General features: G+C 40.1%; 1 protein-coding gene across 18 annotated transcripts; it reads right to left on the bottom strand.

Annotated features, from left to right (window-relative positions):
* Positions 1-2,011: 2,011 nt before the first annotated feature.
* Positions 2,012-26,112, bottom strand: GABPB2 (GA binding protein transcription factor subunit beta 2). Of its 18 annotated transcripts, none has more exons than XM_070496879.1 (10): positions 25,717-26,112; positions 24,818-25,083; positions 20,729-20,874; positions 18,888-19,055; positions 18,150-18,344; positions 15,534-15,672; positions 9,223-9,339; positions 7,207-7,392; positions 3,296-3,429; positions 2,012-3,142 (listed from the first exon to the last, which is right to left on the bottom strand). In XM_070496879.1, the coding sequence occupies exons 3-10, from the start codon at positions 20,834-20,836 to the stop codon at positions 2,843-2,845; spliced, it is 1,347 nt and encodes a 448-aa protein (XP_070352980.1). In that variant the 5' UTR covers positions 20,837-20,874; positions 24,818-25,083; positions 25,717-26,112; the 3' UTR covers positions 2,012-2,842. The 18 variants fall into 18 exon arrangements, with proteins under 18 accessions (XP_070352980.1, XP_070352981.1, XP_070352979.1 ...); XM_070496880.1 differs by having other exon boundaries at positions 20,729-20,868; positions 25,717-26,067; XM_070496878.1 differs by having other exon boundaries at positions 24,818-25,356; positions 25,717-26,043.
* Between the last annotated feature and the right edge of the window lie 484 nt (positions 26,113-26,596).

Here is a 26,596-nt window from a genome sequence, read left to right as displayed (position 1 = left end):
GGCAACCATCCTAGGCTCCAGGTTTCTCCTGCTCAAGTACCAACTCTGAACCACTTGTCTGTTATTTGATTCTCTGTAATTCAACCTTACCAAAAGCCAGTTGGAATTCCCTAACCCAGAAGATTAGCAACATTTTCCCAACTTTCTGGCTGATCCAGAAAGATATGCATTTAATATTTAACTTCTGACTACTTCAGGTGATCCTGACCTACCATTCTCTCTATGGCAATAAAACTGGAGATCAAACCCTATTTCCCTTCTCTGAGATGCTATAAGGTCTATTCCAAGTAAATAAATACCTTTTTGCTACTCACCACTTTCCAGACATTTCCTTCTCTCTCTCCCTACCCTAACCTTTCCTTTAACTCCCTGTGTCAGAGACCGCATCACCAAAAATGACTTGGGCTGTATTAGAGATTTTCCTGGGTGAGAATGATAGCTTCCTACAGAAAGAGAATAATGAAAAACCTCTACACAGTTACCCAAAATAGTAGGGACTCTGTATGCCCAGAAGGGAGTATTGGATGGAAACTCCCTGTCCCCAGTCGGAAGCTACCCCCGAGAGTGAGGTAGTTGGGCCTGGACATCTTTCTTAGAATTAACCTCCACCCCTTAACAGGAAAGGAAAAAAAAGGGAATTAAAGTCAATATATACACCAAGAACATAGACAAAACACATCTAAAATGATACTTGGTCCCTCTATAGTTAAGCTAAGGCTCTGAAATGGCACACAATAGCAGCTTATTGTTAGCACCTGGTTCACAAAGGGACTCAGAAAAAAGAAGCAGATCACAAACAGAAACAGGACGATTGACAGAAGACACAATTTTACCCTCACCCCTACCTAGGCTCCTCCATTGCATTTCTCCGTCATCCCCAACAGTCCAGAGTAATCTCTGATCATCTGGGAAGTGCTCAATACTCAAGTCCATAGAGAAAACCTAGCTAAGGTGGCTAGTAGCCAAGATTAATTTCAAAACTGATATTTTAGCCTATAAGCCTCTAACAGCCAATTCTCTTTGTTAAATTTGGTTTGGGGAGTTATGTTTTCAGTTTATTTTGAGCCCCAAATAATTCTGCACCTCTGGAAAACTGCAGCAAATTAGTTCACCAATCAAGGTAAACAGAACCAAGTTAACTGTCAAGTTTCATTCCAAATTAAAAATGTATGTTTTCCCCATGATCGCTAATTAAGAAAACTGTATTCTAAACAGTCGTTCAAATGTTGACTTGGCACATCTCCCTCTGGTTTCTTCTTCTAATTTACAACAAAGCAAGCAAGTCTAGAATGATGGAGGCCCAATTTCAAAGGCAATAACTTCTGTAATGTAACCTCTCCACAACCTCTCTCTCCATCCATATTCCCTTTCTTTTGAAAAAACTCCAAGCTGGCACACAAAGAAAACCCAGCAACGAAACACTTTCCAAAAGTGTCTAGGCAAAGGGAGCAGGAATAGTGGAAGAGTAGGGATTAAGGCAGATAAAGTATCTGGCCAGAATCTTTGGTTCCTTACTGTATGGCACTGATAATTCTTACTCCCTTTGCCAACACACAGTGAGCAACTATAAGGCACAAAAGCTCTGCACAAGGCTTGACCTTAAGGAAATAGCAATTTACTCATCCCAAATCAAATGGAAAAACCACACAACCTCCTCAGCATTCATCTCTCCCCAACTTCTTCTTTTGCATGTATGAGGATACCACGTAAGCTCCACAGAAAGGCACACTTAGAAAACTCAACAAAATTTCATAAAATTAAAAAGTTGATATTAAAGCTTGATACTACATAAATAAATGTTTGGAAGCAAGTTGTTCTAACAACAGACTACCCTCCTGATTGCGATTTTATGAAATTCAGCCAGAGCAAAGTTTGTATCTTGAGGCCAGATTGTTTCATAACCCCACAAGCCTCTTTTTGGCCACTTTCCAGCATTGTGGAAGCATAGCCCGGAGGATTTTGGATTTATATACACTTCTCCCACATAAACAAGTTTTCTTTCCAGTTTTTTAAAAATTCTATTTCAGTTTCTTAAACTGCCATGTGAGCTATGGATACACAATAGATGCAAATGTAGTCAAGCAATCACAATTTTTTTTTTTTTTTTTTTTTTTTTTGCTGAGGAAGATTCACCCTGAGCTAATATCCATGCCAATCTTTCTCTAATTTTCAGTACATGGGCTGCCAGCACAGCACGGCCGCTAACAGAGCCATGTAGCTCCACGCCCAGGCACTGAACCTGGGCTGCTGAAGAGGACTGTGCTAAACTTAACTGCTATGCTGCTACGGCTGGCTCACAAAATTCTTTTCAGTGAAATTAACTCAGGGGAGTGGGTAGTGCCTGCTCTTCTGGAAGCAGAATATATTTATTCCTTTCTCTTCCCCAAAGCTTGCTTCTAACCCCTCTCCCAATTAGTTTTCTTCTCTAACCGGTACACATCATAAATCTAAGGCAAATTTTCAGGTCACATGATGGTATAATTATTAAAGGCTCTGGGTGTGTCCATATTAGGAATGTCATCTTAAAATCTTTTGATAGAAAGTCAGTTATTTAAAAAACAATCAACCCACAACTTCCAACATTCTTTTACCTCTATGCTTAAAGCAATGATGTGAGCTGAGAAATTTGGTTCTCATTCTTTTGGTCCCTCAGAAGAAGTGTTCCCTAAATTTGGCTTTGAATTTTCCAGTTGCATAGAGCGCCTTCCTGAGCCCAAGAATTGTACCCTGCTATAGTTTTCTTCTTAAGGACATTCTTAATTTTTCTACAATGTTTGTCCTCTGTATTTTCTTTTAAAAAGAGGAAAAAGATGGACACAGTACAAGTTGTGGCCCTTGCATATTAAGATGAAACAGTTTCCATGGAAACTCCAGTATGAGGCTCTGTGGTCCCTCCTGCCCCAGTCACTTCCGTCTCTCTTTCTTCCATCTCCCCCTCTGTGACTACTACAGCATCTACCTCAGCCACCTCTTCAACCATGCTGAATTCAACTCCGTTGGGCTGCTGTCGGGCCATGGCCTCGAGCTTGAGGCGGTACTGTTCTGCCTCCTGCTCTTTCTTTAGGAGCTGATGTCGGTATTCCTGTGCTCTTCGGTTGGCCTCCTGAAGCTGCTGCTGCAGTAGCTCTCTTTCAGTGCCTTCCTATAAAAGTAAACCATTTCATCACCAGGTAAGAATTCCTGATCACAGATTATCCAGAGAATAGACAGAAAGATAAAGAAGTGTTCGGGCCTTAAAAGTTATAGCTGCTGATTCTTTCTCTTGTTTTCTCTCCATAACAGCTAAAAATATTACCTTGCTTTCCTTTACACTGTTTGTCATCCCTTCTATCCTTGGTTTCTTAGTCAGTGGCAACTTTTCTGCTGCTTCTTCCTCTTCTTCTTCAATTACAGTCTCCTCTGCAACCTGACCAGCAGGTACAGTTAGAACTACAAGCAAAAGGACACCAAGCGGAGGTGATGAATACATAGTAAAACAAAGAAGTTTTGCTTGCTTCGCATTAGAAAATAAACCGAAATATATTCTCTGATATCTTACTGTTCATATCTCTTTGGATTTTAGAATCAATAGGTAAGGCATGGCCCTGGCAAGAGAAACAGAAAGGATTAGAGAGGGGCCGGCCTGGTGGTGCAGGGGTTAAGTGTGCACGTTCTGCTTCAGTGGCCCGGGGTTCGCGGGTTCGGATCCTGGGTGCAGACATGGCGCCACCTGGCAAAGCCATGCTGTGGTAGATGTCCCACATATAAAATAGAGGAAGATGGGCATGGATGTTAGCTCAGGGCCAGTCTTCCTTAGCAAAAAGAGGAGGATTGGCAGCAGTTAGCTCAGGGCTAATCTTCCTCAAAAAAAAAAAAAAAGAAAAGAAAAAGAAAGGATTAGAGAGGCACTAAAAAGCCTCAGAAAGGAAGTATAAAGATTTGTGTTTGGAAGGCAGGCAGTTAAGACTCAGGTCTGAGGCTCTTACATAAAGAGGTCTGACTCTGGGTAAGAAGTTGAGCAGCTAGCTTACAATTCTGTAGAAACAACTTATCTAAAGAAGGCCTAATGTCTTTACATGAGATTTTTGACGAACCTCTCATGAAAGCAGTTTGCCATTAACTGTGTCTAATTTAATTATTTCTCTTCTCATAGATAGGTGAGAAAAGGGTCAACACACATATGCCCACAATACACACATGATGCATGTCACACCTATCAGAGTGGCTAAAATTAAAAAAAAGATAGTGATAACATGAAATACTGGTAAGGATTGGAGAAACTGGATTATTCGTAAATTGCTGGTGGGACTGTAAAATGGTACACTCTAGAAAATAGTTTGGCAGTTTCTTACAAAAGTAAACTTATCATACGACCCAGCAATTACACTTTTGGGCATTTATCCTAGATAATTGAAAATTTATGTTCCCACAGACCCTGTACTCCACGATTGGTCATAACAGCGTTATTCAAACTTACTGGAATCAACTTAAATATCCTTCAATGGGTGAGTGGTTAAACAAACTGTGGTATATCCATACCATGAAATAATACTCAGCAATAAAAAGAAATGAACAATTGATAGAAATGACAACTTGGATGGATCTTAAGAGAATTATACTGACACAAAAAAGCCAATTTCAAAAGGTTACATACTGTATGATTCCATTTATACAACATTCTTGAAATGACAAAAGTATAGAGACAGAGAACAGATGAGTTAGTGGGTGAGGAGTAGGGTGGGAAGGAAGGTGGCTGTAGTTATAGAAGAGCAGCGCAAGGGATCCTTGTGAGGGAACTGCTCTGTATCTCAACAGTGGTAGTGCCCACACAAATCTACACATGTATTAAACTGCACAGGACTAAGTACCTACATAAACACACAAATGAATGCAGATAAAACTGGAAAAATCTCAATAAGTTTGGTGGATTGTATCAATGTCAATTTCCTGTCTGTGATACTGTACTGTAGTTATGCAAAATGTTACCACTGGGGGAAACTGGGTGATGGGTATATGAGATCTGTCTGTATTATTTCTTATAACTGTACATGAATTAACAATTATCTCAAAATAAGAATTTAAAAATTACACTTAGGTTTTAGGATACATTATGATTTTCGTTTAAAACAGAAGATTTACCTAGTTATTTGGTTTGGTTGATTTAACAATTAACTTATGTTCCTTGAGTACTCATCAGTTGATGGCTGTGGAAAGCAGCTTAGATGTCTGCTAAGTGGAAGCGGCAGTTTAGTCTAGGATTCAAAATTTCCTGCTGATAATGCATAAAATCTTAGCTTTTCTTCTTTGGCCCTGGTTAAACGTAAAAAATAGTATAGTTCATCTAGACAAAACCTCAAATTTTAGTTTTTTCCTCAAAGCAATAAATTTTTTTCCTGTTCTTATTTATTTAATTCCATTATAAGCAGAACTACCAAATGAGTACCCCAAAACTTAAAATGATAAAACGTTCACAAAAACATTAGTTTCCTATTTCCAAATAAAACTAAAAATAATTTATGATACCAAAGCTTGGATTATAAAGGTTTAATTCCTACTCTTTCTTCCCATACTGCAAAGATCCACCAATTCAAATAATTTGAAAATTATAAAGATTCCCGAGGGGCCAGCCTGGTGGCGCAGTGGTTAAGTGCGCACATTCCCACTTTGGCAACCCGGAGTTCGCCAGTTGGAATCCCAGGTGCGGACATGGCACTGCTTGGCATGCCATGCTGTGGTAGGCGTGCCACATATAAAGTAGAGGAAGATGGGCATGGATGTTAGCTCAGGGCCAGTCTTCCTCAGCAAAAAAGAGGGGATTGGTGGTGGATGTTAGCTCAGAGTTAATGTTCATCCAAAAAAAAACAGAAAAAAGAAACAAACAACAATGAAAATGCAAATGTAGCATACTCTACACAGCATCCTGCATCTTGCTCTTGTCACTTAACAATATATTTTGGAGATCAGACCATCCTGGTATATAAGGTTTTTCTTTATTGTTCTTTTTAAATTTTATTTATTTAATTAATTAATTAATTACTTTTTTAAGTTTTTTTTTCTTTGAGGAAGATTAGCCCTGAGCTAACATCTGCTGCCAGTCCTCCTCCTTTTGCTGAGGAAGACTGGCCCTGAGCTAACATTCGTGCCCAGCTTCCTCTACTTTATATGTGGGACACCTACCACAGCATGGCTTGCCAAGTGGTGCCATGTCCAAACCCAGGATCCGAACCGACAAACCCTGGACCACCGAAGTAGAATGTGTGCACTTAACCACTATGCCACTGGGCCGGCCCCTTCTTCATTGTTTTTAACAGCTGCATAGTATTCCATTGTATGTGTATAGTACAATTATATTTACCCAGTTCCCTATTGACATATAATTAGATTCCTTTTAATCTCTGATGATTACAAATAATGCTGTAATGAATTACTTAGTATGTATGTTATTTCTCTGTGTGTGGATATAAATTAATAGAAAAAGAACTTTTTTTTTGGTGAGGAAGATTGGCCCTGAGCTAATATCTGTTGTTAATCTTCCTTTTTTTGCTTGAGGAAGATTGTCCCTGAGCTAACATCTGTGCCAATCTTCCTCTATTTTGTATGTGGGACACCACCACAGCATGGCTTGATGAGTGGTGTATAGGTCTGTGCCCAGGATCTGAACTGGCGAACCCTGGGCCGCTGAAGCAGAGCGCAAGAACTTAACCACTATGCCACTGCACCAACTTGAAAAAGAACTTTTTAATCAAAAGGTATGTGCATCTTTAATACTGATAGATATTGCAATTTCCTGTTTAGAGGATGCACTAATTTACACTCTCACCAGCAATTTATAAGAGTGCCTGTTTCCCCATACCCTTGACAACACGGTGTTATAATGATATCTCAGTGCAGTATTTATTTGCAGTTCTCTTGCTATGAATGAAGTTGAACATATTTTCATATTTTTAAGAACCATTAGTATTTTCTTTTCTGTGAACTATTGGTTAATATTATTTTCTCTTTTTTCTACCAGATTATTGGTTTTTACTCACAAATTTTATATATATCAGGGAAAGTAGCCTTTGCCAGCCTGATTTCTGTTTCTTTTTCCTTTTCAGAGCTTCTTTGCCCCATCTGGCATCTGGCATTCTCCCATTCCCACTCCTCATCTTAATACTTCATTTTTAAAGGAGGGTTGAGTGTCTAAAATATCTTTTAATAAACAATTGTCTGAATGGGATCACTCACCTTGCTGTCCATCTTGCATAGTCACAATAAATGGCTGGCTGATGCCTGCAGTAGGGATTGCAGTTTGGATATTACCCAGAGGGACTCCATCGGTCACTATGGTGATGACCCTCTGGCCTCCACTCCCCACCACTTGCTGGATTGATGAGTCAATAGAATTTCCCTCTATGATTTCCTCTGAATTAGCTAGAAATGACAAAAGTAAATAAATTTAAAATTTCAGCTTTTTAAAAAATAGGAGTATAGCAATTTCAGCCTCCTTGAAATTGATAATATCAGGGACAGGAAAACTTGAAAAAAAGTGTTAGGTTCAACAGTTCACAAAACCAAGCCCTTGTGACCACTGCTAAGTCAGAGGAGAAAAGAAAATAGGGAATGCATTAGAACAGTATTTCCTAAAATGTCCTCATTGAGATGTTAATAGTTCACTAAAGATGGATTCTTTGAACAAATACATTTTCATGTATTTAAAATACTTTTTTGTTTGTTTTGTAGGAAGTATCAGAGACCCCAATAGGCTAATGAGCATTATGATTCTCCAATAGGGGAAAGGATATGCTGAGTTTCCCCAACATATTTGATCTTAGAACACTTTTTTCAGGACGCATCTTGAAAATCTAAATAAATTATGGAGCTTAGAAAAATAACTACAAATTAAAGTAGATCTATTTCTATGAGAAAATGGAGGCATAGTTAATTAACAAAATAATATGTCAAGTAGTCAAAGCATTGAAGAAAATTATAAGTGGCTTTTCCTTCTGACAGATCAACAATACTAATAGCAACTAAACACTGACTACTGACTATATGCCAGGTACCTTTTTAAGAGCTTTACAGGTATTATGTTGAATCAAGATTTTTAGTTTGGGTAGTCAATATCCCCAACAACTGTTAGAGGAAACAGTTCCTACTACTATGGAATTTCTCTATCTAGAGTCACAAGTAGAACTCTGCAGTAAGTGAGGTACGTACTATCCATATGAGATACATTTCAGGTAGTTCAATGGAAATATAGCATTCGCACCTCTTAGAAACAAAGAACAGTTAAATGTTATATCTGAAAGGACCTTGATAGATAATCTAATCCAACCATCATTCCAGAGATGAGGAAACTGAGACCTGGAGAAGTTAAGTGATTTATCCAAGATCAAAGAGCAAATCAAAAGGATAACAAGCACAAGTTTAATACATTGCCTTTCCCTCTGCCATGCTGCTCACTCATACACATCTGAATAGAGATCTTTATGACCACTGCCAGTTGGAAAAATAGGATTGGAGGAATGTTCTCACTACCCAAATGTCAATGGCAGAAAGAAATCAGAACAATCTGCTTTCATTTATGATGGAGCAGACTGCCAGAGAGTTCCAGAAAGATTCTTAGATGACTATTGACTAATTGAGATAACTAAAGCTCTACCTATGACTATCTGCCCCTATCTATATGAAACTATAAGCCTTTTCCCCATAGACCACTAGCTAAGTGACTTAAAATATTTCTGTTTTAAATATCAGAAGTGCATTATACATCTGCCCAGCTCCACTGGAAATGCCAAAATAACATCTCCAGTGAAAATAAAAGCAAGCCAACCTGAAGTACACAGGACATGACAATGAGAGAGGCAGCAGTCCCTTATTAAACACAGTTTCAATACAAGATATCTAGGCTGCTATTTTAAATCATTCTATGATAGCATCAGTCAAAACAAAACAGAGCATTTCCAAAAAAGCTGCTAAGCTAAAACTAAACATTTCAATCTGAAGCAACTGGCGTCAGGGCAAATAAACTTGAAACTGCAAAAATACAAAGGAATAACTTAGTCATTCTCCGTTACTGTTCAGCTGTCTGATTACATCACTTAGTGATTTTTCTTTCTGATGCTCAATGACTCTACATCCCTTTTCCCTAGCTGTCTCTAATTAGCTGTAATTCGTTAATATTTCATGCAAATTAAATCTGCTGGAGATTTAAAAACAAAAGAAGAAATTGTGATTCACCCAGCAGATATCCTTACCTACCTGTGGCTCTGTGTGAGTTGGAGAGGGGGGCTGATGCCTCAGCAAGAGCTGCAAGCGTGGCCAGCACTGAGGTGGTAGAATTTGAGAAGTGTACTGTTGAGGAGGCATTGGGGTCACCTATTTCAGTAAAAAAGGCAAATGAGGTCCAATGGAGAGACTAAATTGAGATGAACTAAAAATGGCTTATTAAATCAAAACCTCAGCTTTTCACTTTAATGTCCTTAATCTTGCTCTCTAATACAAACTTATATAAACCAATTATGTTGTTAAAACCATTTTAGGGTTTTAAAAGTTTTCCCTTTAAAGTGGATTAAAGTAATATACTTGGTATAGGGCCACTACATTCCTCTCATTTGATCATTCTCTTGGCACTGCCAATGCTGAGCATTAGTAGCTAACAGACCAAGAGTGCCGCCCACTCCCTAGGCTGGCCATGCAGAGCTCTCCTGGGCAGCAGGCAATAAGCATACAAAGCATGCCTCACTCCAAGCTAAGCAGGGTGAGGTAAGAGGCCCCTCATGGACTTTACTCAACCATACTACCTCTATTCACCAGCTAGACAGGTGAGAATAGGACTGACCTCTAGTGCAAGGCCAGTTAAAAACCTGATGTTTCTCTTATTGAATGTCAAGGGGCAGTACAACCAATTAACACTAAATAACAATAGTTCGCTACTTTAGTTATGTCACGATGTGCTTTTTAGAGAAACTTTGTTTATAACTTTTCTCTTGTATCTGTCTGCTATTCTTTTTTTTTTAAAAGATTTTATTTATTTATTTTTACTTTTTTCCTTCTTCTCCCCAAAGCCCCCTAGTACACAGTTGTATATTTTAGTTGTGGGTCCTTCTAGTTGTGGCATGTGGGATGCTGCCTCAGCATGGCCTGATGAGAGGTGCTAGGTCTGCACCCAGGATCCGGTGAAACCCTAGGCCACCAAAAAAGAGCATGTGAACTTAACCACTCGGCCACGGGGCTGGCCCCTCTGTGTGCTATTCTTATAGCTAAGTTCCAAGAGGGAAGTACATTAGATCTGGCAACAAGCATGCCTAACTTTATGAACCAAAAGCACCACTCAACAGTTTTGCATAAATCTAACTTTAGTAAAATGAACTGCATTTCCCTATGTCTTTCCCTATGATTTCAGAGATACTTATTATTTTTTTTTTAATTTTTTTTTTGAAGAAGGAGATTAGCCCTGAGCTAACATCTGCCGCCAATCCTTCTTTTTTTGCTGAGGAAGACTGACCCTGAGCTAACATCCATGCTCATCTTCCTCTACTTTTATATGTGAGATGCCTGCCACAGCGTGGCTTGCCAAGCAGTGTGCAGATCCGCACCTGGGATCCAAACCAGTGAACCGGGGGCCACTGAAGCAGAACGTGTGCACTTAATCACTGTGCCACTGGCCAGCCCCTCAGAGATACTTATTGTAACAGCTGGGAATTTATTGCCTCTTTTCTCTAAATCCACCCTTCTTTGCCCTGCTTTGTGATACTGAAGCTGGACCCTATAGACATTTCTTGTCAGCTGGCATGAAAGTTTTGTCATCCAGAAGTACTGGCTGCTCCTATACTGGCTATTCTTGTATTCATTAGGGTTCTCCTCACCTCTGAGTAGTTAATCCACTATTACTAACTAACAACTCTTTATAAATTATACATACAGGTTTATAAATTATATGTATATAATAAAATTATACAAATCACCATGTAGTTTTGTCTCCTGACTGGACTCTGACTGATACACATATCTTCTTTCTAAATGTACTCTTAATTTTTACGTTTTCCCATTGCTATGCTTAAAGATTCTTTCCAGCCTTTCTTCTATCAAAAAGTCAGTTATCTGTAAAATACTTAAAAATACTTAAGGAGGGGCTGGCCCTGTGGCCAAGTGGTTAAGTTCGCACACTCCAGCTTTGGCGGCCCAGGGTTTCACCAGTTTGGATCCTGGGCGCGGACCTAGCACTGCTCATCAGGCCATGCTGAGGGGGCATCCTACATGCCACAACTAGAAGGACCCACAACCAAAATACACAACTATGTACTGGCAGGCTTTGGGCAGGAGAAGGAAAAATAAAAAATTAAAAACTTTTAAAAAATAAAATAAAATCTTTAAAAAAATACTTAAGGAAACTTCTATATAATAGTTCTTATAATAAATCCTTCCACAGAGCAAACAATGCTTTTCTGATATGATTAATCTAGGTAATCTAATTGGTTTATAAATTTAACTTTCAGAAGATTTTCCTTAAAAAGGTGGATTACTTAGGGGCTGGCCCCATGGCCGAGTGGTTAATTTCACGCGCTCCACTTCGGTGGCCTAGGGTTTCGCTGGTTCAGATCCTGGGCGCAGACACGGCACTGCTCGTCAGGCCATGCTGAGGCAGCGTCCCACATGCCACAACTAGAAGGACCCACAACTAAAATATACAACTATGTAATGGAGGGATTTGGGGAGAAAAAGCAGAAAAAGAAAAAGGTGGATTACTTATATAGTACTCCTCATAGCTATGAACTTTTTTTTTCCGAGGAAGATTAGCCCTGAGCTAACATCTGCTGCCAGTCCTCCTCTTTTTGCTGAGGAAGGCTGGCATTGAGCTAACATCCATGCCCATCTTCCTCTACTTTCTATGTGGGACGCCTACCACAGCATGGCTTGCCAAGCGGTGCCATGTCCACACCTGGGATCTGAACCGGCGGACCCCGGGCCACAGAAGCGGAACGTGCAAACTTAACCACTGTGCACCAGGCCGGCCCCAACTATGAACTTTCTTAATCAAAGCTTTTGGATGATGACTGTTGGAGTGGGGATGAGGGTAGAGATGATGATGAGATCCCTATTTTATTCTAATTCTCTCAAAAAATACTCAGGGAACCTAATGGTCTGAGTGGAACACAGTGCTTGACCTCCATAAAGGAGCTTGAGTCTATCTAACAACTTCATGCAGAGCAAGATCCAGCTACAGCCTATTCCCTAATTTTCCTGCTTAGTTCATACTTTTCTCATCACTCAGCCTATCATACCAAATGCTGATATAAGAACACACAAAGGAAACAAGGAACAAGCAACTTTTAGATATTTATATCTCTCATGAAGGTTGGAAAGAGAGACAATAAGTCACTAGCAATCAAAAAAGAAGGCTTATTATTTTGCCAGAGTTCATATATACACACACAGACACACACAAACAAAAAAACCCAAAGCTGTTATAATTAAAGTTCAAGTAGGCTAAACATCAGGTAGACCACTCATCTAAAGGAGAACAGCCGGGCAGAACTGCTGCATGAGAAAAGCATTATGTGTGTGTTTAGCATTTGATGATTCCAAATTAAGGATGCTCTCCCTTTGATTCACACATGACTCACCCAACTTCTCCTCAATAGCAAAACTGAAGAAAAAAAGATTTGTGAAAAGTCAGATTTAGTATTCTGATACACACAGTTGAAAGTGAAAAGAAAGTGCAAATTACTTCTTTAGACTTCTCCCAGTGAGTGCCAGGAGAATAAAGTACTTTATTGTTCAATAATGTTAATTGCGAGGCCGGCTCTGTGGCCGAGTGGTTAAGTTCGCGCGCTCCGCTGCGGCAGCCCAGGGTTCGGATCCTGGGCGCAGACATGGCACCACTCGTCAGGCCACGTTGAGGCGGCATCCCATATCCCACAACTAGAAGGACCTGCAACTGAGATATACAACTGTGTACAGTGGGGGTTTGGGGAGATAAAGCAGAAAAAAAAAAAAAAGATTGGCAACAGTTGTTAGCCCAGGTGCGAATCTTTAAAAAAATAAAAAATAAATTAAAAATAAATAATGTTAATTGCTTCCTTTGCTCAATATAACACCCAACATCAAATAAAGTAAAATGTGCATGGATCCTATTGTTTTTGGAAGGGAAATAGCATTATCAGTGATGATTCTTGTTACCTATTCAGAATAGGGCTTATTTAAATAAACTCTTCAGACCAGGATTTAGGGGAGTGTGCTACGGTAGGCTAGACAAAACTAGATGTAGAAAAACTAAGTAACTTGCCCACAGTCATGCAGCTAGTGAATATCAGAGCCTGGATTAGAACCTAGTTCATTAGATTCCAAAGACTGTACTCTTTATGAACCAACACAAAATTATTTATCTTTGACTTCTGAGTGCATCTTATGATTCGACAGAAACAGGAAATTCATCTTCACAACTTTGTTTTGCCCTGATTGTTTTAATTAGTCTGCCTTCCCAAATCACTGCAGTTTGATGGTGACACTGATGATGACTAATATATTTAGTCACAAATGAATTTTATAATCTGGATATTGGTATCAAAAATATCCACCAAAATGATAATCCTAGGATACTTTCAGTTAATTCTTAAAAATATTACTGGGTGACGGGGAATAAGAAGGCCACTCACCATTCAGGAAAAGAATATCTTTTAACCCAGTTGAATAACACCACCTGAATTTGTTTTATAACTTTTCTCCTTTCTTTTATCTGCACTGATTAAGCATCAGGTAGGCCAATCCCCTAAAGGGGGCCAGCTCGGTAGAACTGCTTCATGAGTAAGACGTGACTGGAGAGAACAGCTCTCTTATGTGATGGTTTGGTTATTTCAATTTGCTGTTGTGAGCATACAGAAGGGAGAAGGAAGAGCAAGTTTGCCAAAAGCAACATGACAAACATGATATAGGCCCATGGGAGCCCAGGCTAAGAATTTCCCTCCTGAATTTCCTTAACTTTGCTTATCATTCCAGATCAGAGTCTGGAGAATTTCAGTAGTTAGATTAATGACCAACTCTAGCTCTCTTCACATGTTTGTGAACATATAATTTCATTGGCTTCTAAAGACTTTTGGATTATAAAAGCACTTGTTCTAATCAATATGGCCTGAATCACAACAAATCCAAAAAGCTGTGAATATTCTGATTACATGTTTACGTCTATTTAAGCTAAATTTTTTGCATAATCCAACCAAAGACCAAGCACAGTAATTTTAAATAATAGTTGCTGGTCTATAAAATGAGGGTCACTACTGCCCCCTTGTGGGCATGACAGAGTCAACCTTCATCGAGAAATTATATTTTCATTTAATACTAGCTATTATTGAAGTCCTGCTATAAAATGAACACTGAAATACAAAATCTCAAAGTCTCATAACAATCTCATAAAGTAGGTATTACTATGTCCCAACTTTATAGATAAGTAAAGAAGGCTTAGAGAAGTAAGTAGTTTTCCCAAGCTCAAGCACCTAGCCAATTAATGAATCAGTATTTGAACGCAGCTCTGAATGCAAAATTCTATGTACCTTGTGTATATGCTCTATTTTACCACACTGCCTCTCAATACTAACACCTCATTCAAGATTTTCCTGTGATATTATACAAACTTAACTAGGAATAGAGTTGCTTATTTTTAAAAGAAAGTCAGAAATAGAAAAAGAAACCAAAAATCACTTGGAAAATTTATTTATTTATTTATTTTGAGGAAGATTAGCCCTGAACTAACTGCTGCCAATCCTCCTCTTTTTGCTGAGGAAGACTGGCCCTGAGCTAACATCGTGCCCATCTTCCTCTACTTTATATGTGGGACGCCTACCACAGCATGGCGTGTCAAGTGGGTGCCATGCCCGCACCCAGGATCCGAACCGTCAGAGCCCGGACCGCAGAAGTGGAACGTGTGAACTTAACCGCTGTGCCCCCGGGCCAGCCTCGAAAAATTTATTTAAATGAAGACACAAATTCCCTGATTGTAAAACAATTATTTGTAAGGAGATGTTGAAACTAAGATCAATTTGGTCCTTTCTAGATAGATGTTTGTGTTAAAAACATATATGTCTCAAAAGATTGACACCAAGTGCTTTTATCTGCTTTTTGTTGTTATATATGTTCTCAAGAACAAATCGAGACTCTTATACTTTATTCAAATAATCATACATATCTCTTGTATGTCAGCACTCCAACAACCACTTATGCTTATCATGCTTTGTTACTTCTTTATACTATGAATATTTAACTATTTTCCTCATCAGCACCATAGTGAAACACCCTTATATTTTCATTTTGGGGTCAGACATAACCCTTCAACAGATTAATCTGTAGAATATTTTACTTTTAACACAATAAGCACTCATTTATAATCACTATGTATGATCTTCCTTTCCCCCAGAAAGAATAAGTGAATTAGCTTTAAAATCTATCATAAATCTTCTATTTGGGGAATATTTTAATAAAGGAGTGGGTATGAGACAGGGCATCTAGTCATCTCATAGGAAAACCTGGGGTTCTGTTCAATTTAAGTCTAAAATAATGTCACATTATCAGAATATTACCTAAGGTTGTTTTGGTGTTGGTTGAAGAAACAAAGCTAGTGAGGTTGACGACTTCTCCCGGCGCTAAGATGAATGGGGCAGCCATAGTCACAGGGTTGGCTGCCTCGGGATTAGCATTCACCTGATTCTGCATGGCTTCCTACAAAACAAGGCAGGATATTTCAAAGTCAGAACACTTATTAGCCTTAGTTACACAGTTATACAGTTACTGAACAGCCACTCTCCCACAATGCTCTATCAAGCAGAACTAGTTCCAGCACACAATGTCCCAAGGAGCTCAGAATTCTCATTATGACTACTGGGTTTTTTTCCAGACAGGGCAAGAGAGATCTTAGGTTGCTTTCTCAACCTTATTTCTACCTCAGAAAAAAAAAGGGGTATTATTTGCAAAAACTTTTGGACAATTAACTTAACCTCTCTGGATCTTATTTTTTTATTTGAAAAATGAGTGAGGTGGCCTAAGAAGTAATTTCCAGCACTCATATTCTATGATCAATTATCTACAAGTAATGTGCTAGCGGAAGATCCCTGAAGAGAATCTACAGAGAACAATATTCTCCAGAGTTCTGTTCAACTACTAGTTCCATTCTGCCACTGAAGAAATTCCTAAGAGAATACATAACAAGCAAATAAATGAGCGTCAGATTTTAAAGTCTAGTTCCATATGCTGCACTTTTGCTTCGAGGGATATTTTCACAGTTTTGGTGTAAAGATGCTTATCTTTATTATTTTACTTTCAGAAGCCGTTTTCTACAAACATGATCAGTACTAAAAAAGTCCAATTATGAAAGGGCTCTAAACAAGGAATCCAAAGTTGAAGAGGATAACCAGTCTATAGGGAACCATTTGTCAGGGAAAAAAACAAACAAACAAAAAACACTGAAAAAGCAGCAGAAATGGCTATTTATTTTTCATATATAATTATCCCCTTGACCAAGAGCTTCAGTTGAAACAGATTATCCATTCTCTGGTTACTGTTAAATTCCTTCTTGAATCTGCCTCTTCTATCCTCCACTATTAATTCCTTAACTCAAGTCCTCATTGGCTCTTGCCTGGCCCAATGAAAGTCACTAACTGGTTCTTTAGGATTAAGTGTTTTCTCTCTCCAGTCTGCATACCACACTCCAAACAATCTCCTCTTAAAAAAAAATCTAATTCTATCAATCCTCTATTTAAAAGCTTCTTTTGGATCCCGACTGCCCACAAAATAGCGCAAGCTTCTTTGTAAGCCACGTAACATCTCTACATTGAGAACCCAGTCTAACTCTCAAGCCTTAGCTCCTGCTACTCCCTAACTCCACTTCCCTTGCCCAATCTCTAGTCGCAGAACTACTTACTCTTTCCTGAATATTCCATGTCCTTTCACACCTCTATGTTTTCAATTTGCTTTTTCTAGCCTAGAGTATCATTTTCTCACTTCTCTGCCTACTTCTCCTTCAAAACTCAGTTCAAATTCTACATCTACTTTAATCTCTGCCTTAAGCATCATTAATACTCCTTCATCTTCACTCCTGTAACAGTTGCTAGATGTCTGTTTATCACTGTAGTATTGTGATAATTTATTTCTTGTCTTTACCTTCATTATGCTGTAAACACTCCAAGGGCAGGGCCATGTCCTATTAATCTTTGTATCCCTCATCCTGTTGTTCCCTGATATACAAGTGCTGGCTTAAGAATTAATGGATGAAATCATCACAGCTAATTTTTAATTCTGAGATGGCTTCCTTATGACTCAATATGCTTCAGAGCTATGTATTATCTCACATCAGTTGATGTATGTTCAGAAAACACAAAGAGGGGCCGGCCCCATGGCCAAGTGGTTAAGTTCTTGCACTCTGCTGAGGTGGCCCAGGGTTTCACCGGTTCAGATCCTGGGGGCAGACATGGCACCGCTCATCAGGCCATGATGAGGTGATGTCCCGTATGCCACAACTGGAGGGAACCACAACTAGAACATACAACTATGTATGGGGGGCTCTGGGAGAAAATGGAAAAAATAAAATCTTTAAAAAAAAAAAGAAAACACAAAGAGGCTTTTAATACTGTATCAAGTCAAGTTTAATTAGAAAGGGAAATTTTCATGGAGAAAAAAAATTCTAAAGCCAAATAAATCTTGTTTTTGAACTGGCCACAACATCGTTCTTCAATCACCATGAATAATTCAGGGCTTCAAAGAATGTGATTTTTTAGAAAAAGATACTAGTGACACCGAGCCACAAGACTGAGACATATTAGAAGTACTACTTTGATAAGACAGGGAAAATTCAGGGGTTTTTTTGTTTGTTTGTTTTTGGTAAGGAAGATTCACCCTGAGCTAACATCTGTTGCCAATCCTCTTCTTTTTCTGCTTTGAGGAAGATCAGCCCTGACCTAACATCCACACCAATCCTCCTCTATTTTTTGTATGTGGGATGCCTCCACAGCATGGCTGACAAGTGGAGCAGATCTGTGTCCAGTATCCAAACCCGGAAACCTGGGTTGCTGAAGTGGAGTGCATGGAACTTTCACCACTCGGCCCCGGGGCCAGGCCCAGGAAAATTCAGCTTTGATTAAGCTCCTACAAAAAATCCTTAACTTCAACTGAATTCTATTCTGGGGGTATAAAAAGAACTAGACCTGAAGGATGACCAGAATCTCAGCATTGTTCTTCTCCAGGGCAATGTCAAAGGCAGATTTATCAAACTTGCTGAAAGCATGGACATCAGCTCCATATTTGATAAGTAGTTCCACAACATCTCGATGGTGGTGCTCTGTGGCCCAATGCAAAGCTGTCATCTTCAGCATGTCCTTGGCATTCACATCTGCACCATTCTGTCATAGAAAAGCAATTTTTTCAGACAGTGGTTATAGTAGCACAGGTGCAAGATTCCCATCACTAAATACAGAGGATTTCCATAGAGATTACACATATTCAAATTTAGATCACATTTAAGAAATATCAAAGGGAAAAACACTTCTTAAATTCTCCTGAATGCTGATAGACATAATGCCTTCAATGAGTGGTTCTTCTAAGGACATCACAGGGAAATTATAACAGATGGGAGAGGAAGGGCAAAAGAACAGATTTTCAGTGCACTTATTAACAAGAGCTGACTGCCTGAAAAAATAGGCATAAGTTCAGAGAACACCTGCAAAAAAGGAATGAAGAAAAATCAATAAAGTCTGTTTAGCCTTTAAAAAATTAGAAGAAAAATCCTCATAGCCATGATTACTCTTGAAAGAGATGCAACTCAATGGTATAAACTGTCCTAAACTTAATCTTTCCTAACCTAGTTTCCTACCACCCGGTTAAGTAAGAAAACAGGAGATGGACGTCTTTTTTACAATATAGACCAGCCTCTATTCTCGCTTTACCCTAACAAGCAGTTCCACGATGTGCGCATGTCCATCAGCCGCAGCCATGTGCAAGGGGGTCCTGTCCACTTTGGTCCGGGCATCCCTGCTAACTCCTGCTCGAAGGAGCACTTCTGCTGTGGAATAATGACCATACTGGGCTGCAAGGTGGAGGGGTGATGTTCCAAGCTGTGGGAAAATAATACTCATTGAATATCAACTGTGTGCAGAGTCCTAAATCATTACTGGAGACACACAAATGAACAAGAGGTGAATTCTACGGTTCCTGTCCTTAGAGAGAGAATCTGGTTGGACAGATAGGACTGAAGAAATGGTTTAATTGAAAAATTAATATACTAATGGGCAAACAAATATACCACCAATTAAATAAGTGCTAAGTATAATGGATTTAAGTTAGGTGGACTTATCAGATAAGATCCCCTAAAGGACATGATTTTAGGCAGGGCTTAGAAGGAGGTGAAAAAATGGATAGACAGGGGCCGGCCTGGTGGCATAGTGGTTAAGTTTGCATGCTCCACTTTGGCAGCCCAGGGTTCACAGGTTTGGATCCTGGGCGTGGACTGAGCATCACTAATCAAGCCACGCTGTGGCGGCATCCCACATAAAACAGAGGAAGACTGGCACAGATGTTAGCTCAGCAAGAATTTTCCTCAAACAAAAAGAGGAAGATTGGCAACAGATGTTAGTTCAGAGCCAATCTTCCTCAAAAAAGAAAAGAAAAGAAAAAGAAAAATGGATAGACAAGAGCATTCTGAGTCAGGTAAAGGGAAGGGATAGACGCAGGTTCAAAACAATTCTTAGGAAGAGGGCAGAGATTAGAAAGTTACATGTGGAATTTGAGGTGCAAGTTTAACTGGTTGGAATAGGAGTTTGTTCCCACAGTAAAGCAAAGCAAAAAGACTGATGAGATGAAGAGGCAATATAAATTTAGGAATGGTGTGTCAATAGCAATAAGGAGGTCTGTATCATCTTAAAGCAAATCTTTTAAGAGTTATCTATGGACATCCATTTTGACCAGAGATCCGCTCCTTTGTGTTACGCTCTTTATTTTAAGCCTATTTCGTTTATTCTTCGCTTTTCATATATTCAGCTTCTCTGCATGACTGGATTTAATTCACATTGCTCTTTTCAGGCCTATTTATAGAAATGCTAATCTCATGGGTTTCCTTTTCTTCCTTTTTGTGAAGTGCTAAGAACCTGCTGGCTTTTAAAGTTATGAACTAATCACCCCAGAACAGAGGACACTCACTCATCAAACTTTTAAAATAAGGCAATGCTTACAAAATCTATGAATGCTAAGCAAACCCACATCAGAAGATGGACCTGGATGTTCTGAAACTCTCTGCTCTCCAAGCTGGCTGTCTAGGCTCATGAAATTACACTTTCCTCTTTAATGTTTTTTAACAGTGGGAAAGAAAACAAAATGGCTAGACCATTCCTTATTAACCAGGACATTTTAGAGAAAAAGAAATAAGGACTTTATTAGTTTAAAAATGCACTCTTATTATACTGATTTTGTTTAATTTCTAGCTAATTACAAAAGCCTATAATCCAAGTACACTCCAGGGAGAATTAAACCTTTAGAAAATACTCTAAAAAGCATTATAGAAAATCACAAGTATATAATACCTTACAATTACCACCTATATATCCATAGGAGACTCTTTCAATTTGGAAAACTAAAAGAAAAAGAAAACCATATATTCAGATGAGACAAAGAAAATAAAATCTTGTAGGGAGAACGAGACAGAAAAGGAATGAAGAAAAACCAATAAAGTTTGTTTAGCTTTTAAGAAAAAGGTTGGTAATAGCACATGCTGGGAATAATTAAGACAGTTTACCCAATCTGTGGTGAATGGAGCACCATTTGCCATCAACGTTCTCACTTCATCATCTTGGCCTTTTCTCGCTGCTTCTAGCAACCTCTTCCCCAGGTCCACCAAAGACATTTTTATGCATAAGAACAAAAGTTTTCAGGAAGCTATAACTTAAACACAAGGAAAGTTAGCTGCCTGTAAAATGTTTTAAGACCTCTTGTACTTGAATATATGCAGGATACTTCTCAAGCTGACTATCTGGTAGGGCACTGCCTTTCTACCTCATCTAACACGAACAATCAGGTACCTGGGAACGTTTCAGGACCCAAACAATGGTTCCTTTGCTTTCAGTCTCCAGAAAAATACTTTGGAAATATGTGGTGGTAACATGAAAACACATTACCACCTTTCTAGCTTAAGGAATCAATAAAACAGCATTTTATCCCTTTGAAATGACCATGGGTAGAAATATTATGTTACATGAAAGAATTATAAATAGACAAACCATGTGATATTGAGACTGGGGTATACAGGAGACACTTTTTCAAAAATGAACATGAGCCTGCCACTTCAAGGAAAACAATTGACAGTGTTTATTGCCAATTATCAATTATAATTGGAGCTTTCAAGCAAAAATTAGAATTTTGAGAAACCTATATCTATCACCATAAGTTGATAGCTTACTACAAACTTTTCTGATGAAATTAGTGGTGATACTAACAAATGTGCTTTTTTTATATTGCACTTGTATAATAAAATGGATAAACATTTCAATGATCTGCATAATTTGGTGAACCAATATTTTTCTTTTTCGGGGATCAAGCCATTTTATTGAGGGGCTTTGGGGGAAGGTTGAAGGGCTACAAGGACAGTGAGATCCTCAGCCCAGCTGGGATCTCCCCAGCTTCAGAGTCGCCAGAAGCCCAACATTTTCCAAATGATCAACGCAAGTTATAAAATCATACATGGGTAAAAAGATTCATTCAAAGTGAAAGACAGAGCAACAGATTTTTTTTTTTTGAGCAAGATTAGCCCTAAGCTAACATCTGCTGCCAATCCTCCTCTTTTTGCTGAGGAAGGCTGGCCCTGAGCTAACATCCATGCCCATCTTCCTCTACTTTATATGTGGGACACCTACCACATCATGGCTTGCCAAGCGGTGCCATGTCCGCACCCGGGGTTCCGAACCGGTGAACCCCGGGCCGCCGAAGCAGAACGTGAGAACTTAACCGCTGCACCACCGGGCCGGCCCCAGAGCAACAGATTTTAAGGTAACAGAGTATAAAAATTTCATTGATGTGGTTTCAGATTCCTTATTGCAACTAACTTTTAAGAAACTGTCACTTGTCAAGTTTTTGTGTAGCATCAAAGAAGAATACCCGTAATTACCTGAAAAAGCTTTTAAAATACTCCTCCCTTCTCCAAGTACATATTGCAACAGATTGAACACAGAAATACATATGAAAATGCTAGTCTTCTATTAAACCAGAAGTTAAAGAGATTTGCAAAAATATAAATTCCATTCTTCTCACTATTTAACTTGGAAGATATATTTTTCATAAAAATGTGTTATTTATGTTAACATGTAATGGATTTATTATTGTATTTTAATTAATGAACACTTAAAAATTTCTAAAACAGAAAATATCAATAGACATAACACATTGGAGTCTTCAATAATTTTTTTTTTTTTGAGGAAGACTAGCCCTGAGCTAACATCTGCCGCCAATCCTCCTCTTTTTGCGGAGGAAGACTGGCCCTGAGCTAACATCCGTGCCCATCTTCCTCTACTTTATATGTGGGACGCCTACCACAGCATGGCTTAACAAGCAGTGCCATGTCTGCACCCGGGATCCCAACCGGCAAACCCCGGGCTGCCAATAATTTTTAAGAATATAAATGAGTCTTGAAACCAGAAAATCTGAGAATCATTGGCTTAAGCAAATCATTCAGCCACTATGTAATATAATTTTCCATTCTATATCATACAGCATTGTGCTCAAACAGGAGACCAGGAGGGGAGTCTGTTCAGAATGAATATACCTGAGGCTCCAGTCCAGGCCCTCTAAATGGGTATGTTCGGGAGCAGAGGATGAACTTTAAGTGTGAACTTCTCTAATCTGATCTAGGTGTCAGTTTTTACAACTCAAGAACACCCTAGAGAAAAAATGATTAGCAAAACCTTGTCACAAAAAACTGATACTTCACATTTCTCCATGGCTATCTTCCTTTTAAAATATCAAAACTGGAGCCAGCCTGCTGGTGCAGCGGTTAAGTTCACATGTTCCACTTTGGCGGCTCAGGGTTCAACGGTTTGGATCCCAGGTGCAGATTTATGCACTGCCTGGCAAGCCACGCTGTGGCAGGCATCCCACATATAAAATAGAGGAAGATGGGCAGGGATGTTAGCTCAAGGCCAGTCTTCCTCAGCAAAAAGAGGAGGGCTAATCTTCCTCAAAAAAGAAAACAAAAAAATCAAAACTGCCTTTCAATTTAATTCTTATTACCAATAGTTAAAAACAAGAACAAATTTTTAGGTGGTTTATATCAATCAGAAATGACTCCATATTTTCTCAAATTACAGTAAATATGAAAGGTATACTGCCAAGCCTTAAACACCTTTACAATAATTGATCACAAAAGGAAAGAATGCCCTACATTGAGATGTTCAGGAATGCTAGCCCAAAGCAGGATTAAACTATCCTAATAATCAAATTTCAGCTCTATTCTCTACCACAAAACAATATTCAGTTGAAGGGTGAGGTATCTGCTTAAGGAGAAACTGGGTTTGCTTCACATTCCTGGGAAGCTGATACTTCTGGAAAACAAGATCCTTTAAATAAGTTAATTTTATCCCACTGCAACTGGTGTCTTCAATACCTGAACTCTTGCAAAATATTTTTGAGCAGTTAACTTTTTCCACTGTAGTCTGCCTTCATTTATATGTCAACTTTATCACTTTTCTTTAATTATATTTATGAGTCTGTGTATCAGTACCACTAAACAGTAACTGACCCAACTTTGTCATCTCATTCTTTTTTTTTTAAAGATTTTATTTTTTCCTTTTTCTCCCCAAAGCCCCCTGGTACATAGTTGTATATTCTTAGTTGTGGGTCCTTCTAGTTGTGGCATGTGGGAAGCTGCCCCAGCGTGGCTTGATGAGCAGTGCCATGTCCACGCCCAGGATTCGAACCAACGAAACCCTGGGCCGCCTGCAGCAGAGTGCGAGAACTTAACCACTCAGCCACGGGGCCAGCCCCTGTCATCTCATTCTTAAGGCCATGAAAAGTCTTATTTCTTACTACACAAAGATATAGCTAAGGGGCTGGCCCGGTGGCGCAGCGGTTAAGTGCGCACGTTCCGCTTAGGGGGCCCCGGGTTTGCCAGTTTGGATCCTGGGTGTGGACATGGCACTGCTTGGCAAGCCATGCTGTGGCAGGCGTCCCACATAGAAAGTAGAGGAAGATGGGCACAGATGTTAGCTCAGGGCCAGTCTTCCTCAGCAAAAAGAGGAGGACTGGGAGATGTTAGCTCAGGGCTAATCTTCCTCAAAAAAAAAAAAAGATATAGCTAAACTTTGGGAGTAGAATGTAAATAGAGTGTTATATTCATCACCTGATATTAAAAAAGTCTCCTAGAAAAGTGTTCTTCAAGCCTCTTTTCTCCCCCTATTCTCAGTTACTCTTTTCTTTTGAGTTAACCTGAAGCAGCTACCTTAAGTAAAAATACAAAGTATTTTTAAAATAACAGCATCCTGGAGGGACTATGTGCCATTCTCCCTGTATCCTATGTCAACACTGGCAGCATCCACCAGGCAAGAGATATAGTCTAAGAGACAAGAGGACAGTCTAGGCGCTTCTGAGCTCCCTGATTACTAAAAACAAAAGGAAAACATTCTCCTTTACTGTGTGTGCCTCCACTTTCCCAATATATAAAGAGAAGAAACAAAGTCTTATCTAACTTGCCTCCTAGGATTTTGGAAATTAATAAAATAACAAAGCACCCACTCTGCCTCCCAAACAAACACACAAGGCCTTTCAAGAAGTGTGTTTTAATAATTGATGAAGTGCTTGAGCTCTTGACAACAAAGTACTCTATTATCACAGTAATTACCGTTTGTTGATACAGGGATCTGGGCGGGGCAGTTCTTTCACTGTTACCAAAGCCTGTATGAGAAAAGATGCTGAAGAACATCTCTACTGGACTGGGGCGGGGTCAAACGGTAGGAGGAAAATAGGATCCCAGACGGCGAGAAACGTTGTTAAATGTTGAAGGTAAGCCACAGAATGTTCTTTTCCACAGGTATTTTAGAGAGAAAAAGAGAAGTCCTTCTGGGACGAGGGAGAAGAATGGGATGATCTCGCCGGGCTCAAGGAAATCTGTGAGCAGAGGAGAAAGCTAACGGGAAGGAGAATTCGACTCGAAGAAGCCACGGTCTGACGACTTTTTTTTTCTACTGCACACGTCCCCACTGGGCCGCCAGCTGCACAAACAACTGTGCGAGACCTGGAGGCGGGGGCCCTTCCCTGCTCCTGTTCCGACTCCTGAGCTCGCTATTTATTTTTCGGCTACTACTGGAGCCGGAGAGGTAGAGTCCCCTTGTGCTCCTCTAGCACAAATCCTCCAGGTCCTCACAGCAATGTTCTGTCTTTCTGCAAGAAGAGTCGATTTGGAGCCAAGGTCTCCGCGCAGGGGGCAGCCTCCGGCCCGGGCTCGCGCTGCCCCCTGGTGGTCACCTCTGTGGCCTGGGCTTCCCTTGGTCCAGCTCCCCAGCCCCAGGTCTTACACCCACCCCCTTCCTCACCTCCTCCCAGTCCCCTCCCCTTCCTCCCGGCAGCATCCCCTTCCTCTCCGTCCCCCTCCCCCAGCTGCCCCCGCTCCCGTGAAGGGGCGCCGCTCCGCCTGCACCCAGAAGTCCGCCGCCGGGCTGGGAAGCGGTGCCACTTCTCACGGCACTCTCCCATCGAGCCCTGACGCCCCCCAGAGTCCACGCATCTCTTCTTCCCCCTCACCTCGTCCGGGACGCTGCCGGCTGCGCTTTCACCGAGCCTGCCAGTTTGGTCCCGTTTTCTTCTCTAGTTAAGACTCCCTGTCAGTGACGGTTACTTTTTGGCCTTTTCATATATGCATATTTGGGGGGCCTTGAACCCCCCCTCGTGGAGAAATGGAGGTAACAAAATGGCGGACCCGGAAGTGAAGACAGCGATATAATTTCTGGCGGAGGAATCTGTGTGGAGAAAATGATTAGAAAATCCACATTTCTATTCGAATAGAAGGGTGATGCACCTCTAACGCTTGTTTTCAATTCCCGGAAGGTCTTTTGAGATGAAAAGCTGTGTATCCGAGATATCCTAGTCAGGACTATTTAGCGAGGCGGAGGACTGTTGATTACGCGGCTTACGTGTCGTATAGTTCCGGTAGGGGACGGACCCGATGGTTTGTTTTGGCGCCAGGAGCCCGGCAAAGCGCTTAGGGAAAGTCGGATTTTGCGTCACCTCTGTTACTTCTTGGGGGGCCAGCTTTAGGGTTGATGGGGAAACATTGTTTCCCTCTCAACCTCGGATGAAGTTGTTTGGGACTTTCCTGGCTTTGCGTGTGAATTGAGCTCTGGTGCCTGACGGACCTATTTACGGTTACAGCCTGAATCTAAGGATCCTAGAGCCAAGCTGTCAGCGCGAACAGTGGAAACAAGTCGTTTCTTTGGGGGTGGGGGTGGGGGTGGGGGTGGGGGTGGGGGTGGGGGCCCTGGAAGAGGATGGAGCATGAGTGTGCAAATCCGTTTAGGCGTTTTATTTACCAAACAGTTGATTCCCATCTCCACCCGCCAATCGCCATGACTAAAGGACAGCAAGAGGTTGGGAAAGACCTTCAAGAATAAGTAAAAACAGAAAG

Source organism: Equus asinus, chromosome 25, assembly GCF_041296235.1.
Source record: "Equus asinus isolate D_3611 breed Donkey chromosome 25, EquAss-T2T_v2, whole genome shotgun sequence".
Lineage (NCBI taxonomy): Eukaryota > Metazoa > Chordata > Mammalia > Perissodactyla > Equidae > Equus > Equus asinus.
The sequence above is the reverse complement of the archived record's forward strand: the minus strand, read 5'-3'. Positions and strand labels throughout refer to the sequence as shown.

What these genes read in the sequence shown, in the direction of transcription:
- GABPB2 (XM_070496885.1), bottom strand. Translation starts at nt 20,836, where the DNA reads ATGTCTTTGGTGGACCTGGGGAAGAGGTTGCTAGAAGCAGCGAGAAAA. An exon ending in AGATTCTGGTCATCCTTCAG is followed by an intron (nt 15,673 to 18,149) that starts GTCTAGTTCTTT and finishes CTTGTTTTGTAG; the next exon opens with GAAGCCATGCAGAATCAGGT. An exon ending in ACAGTGTAAAGGAAAGCAAG is followed by an intron (nt 3,143 to 3,295) that starts GTAATATTTTTA and finishes TTACTTTTATAG; the next exon opens with GAAGGCACTGAAAGAGAGCT.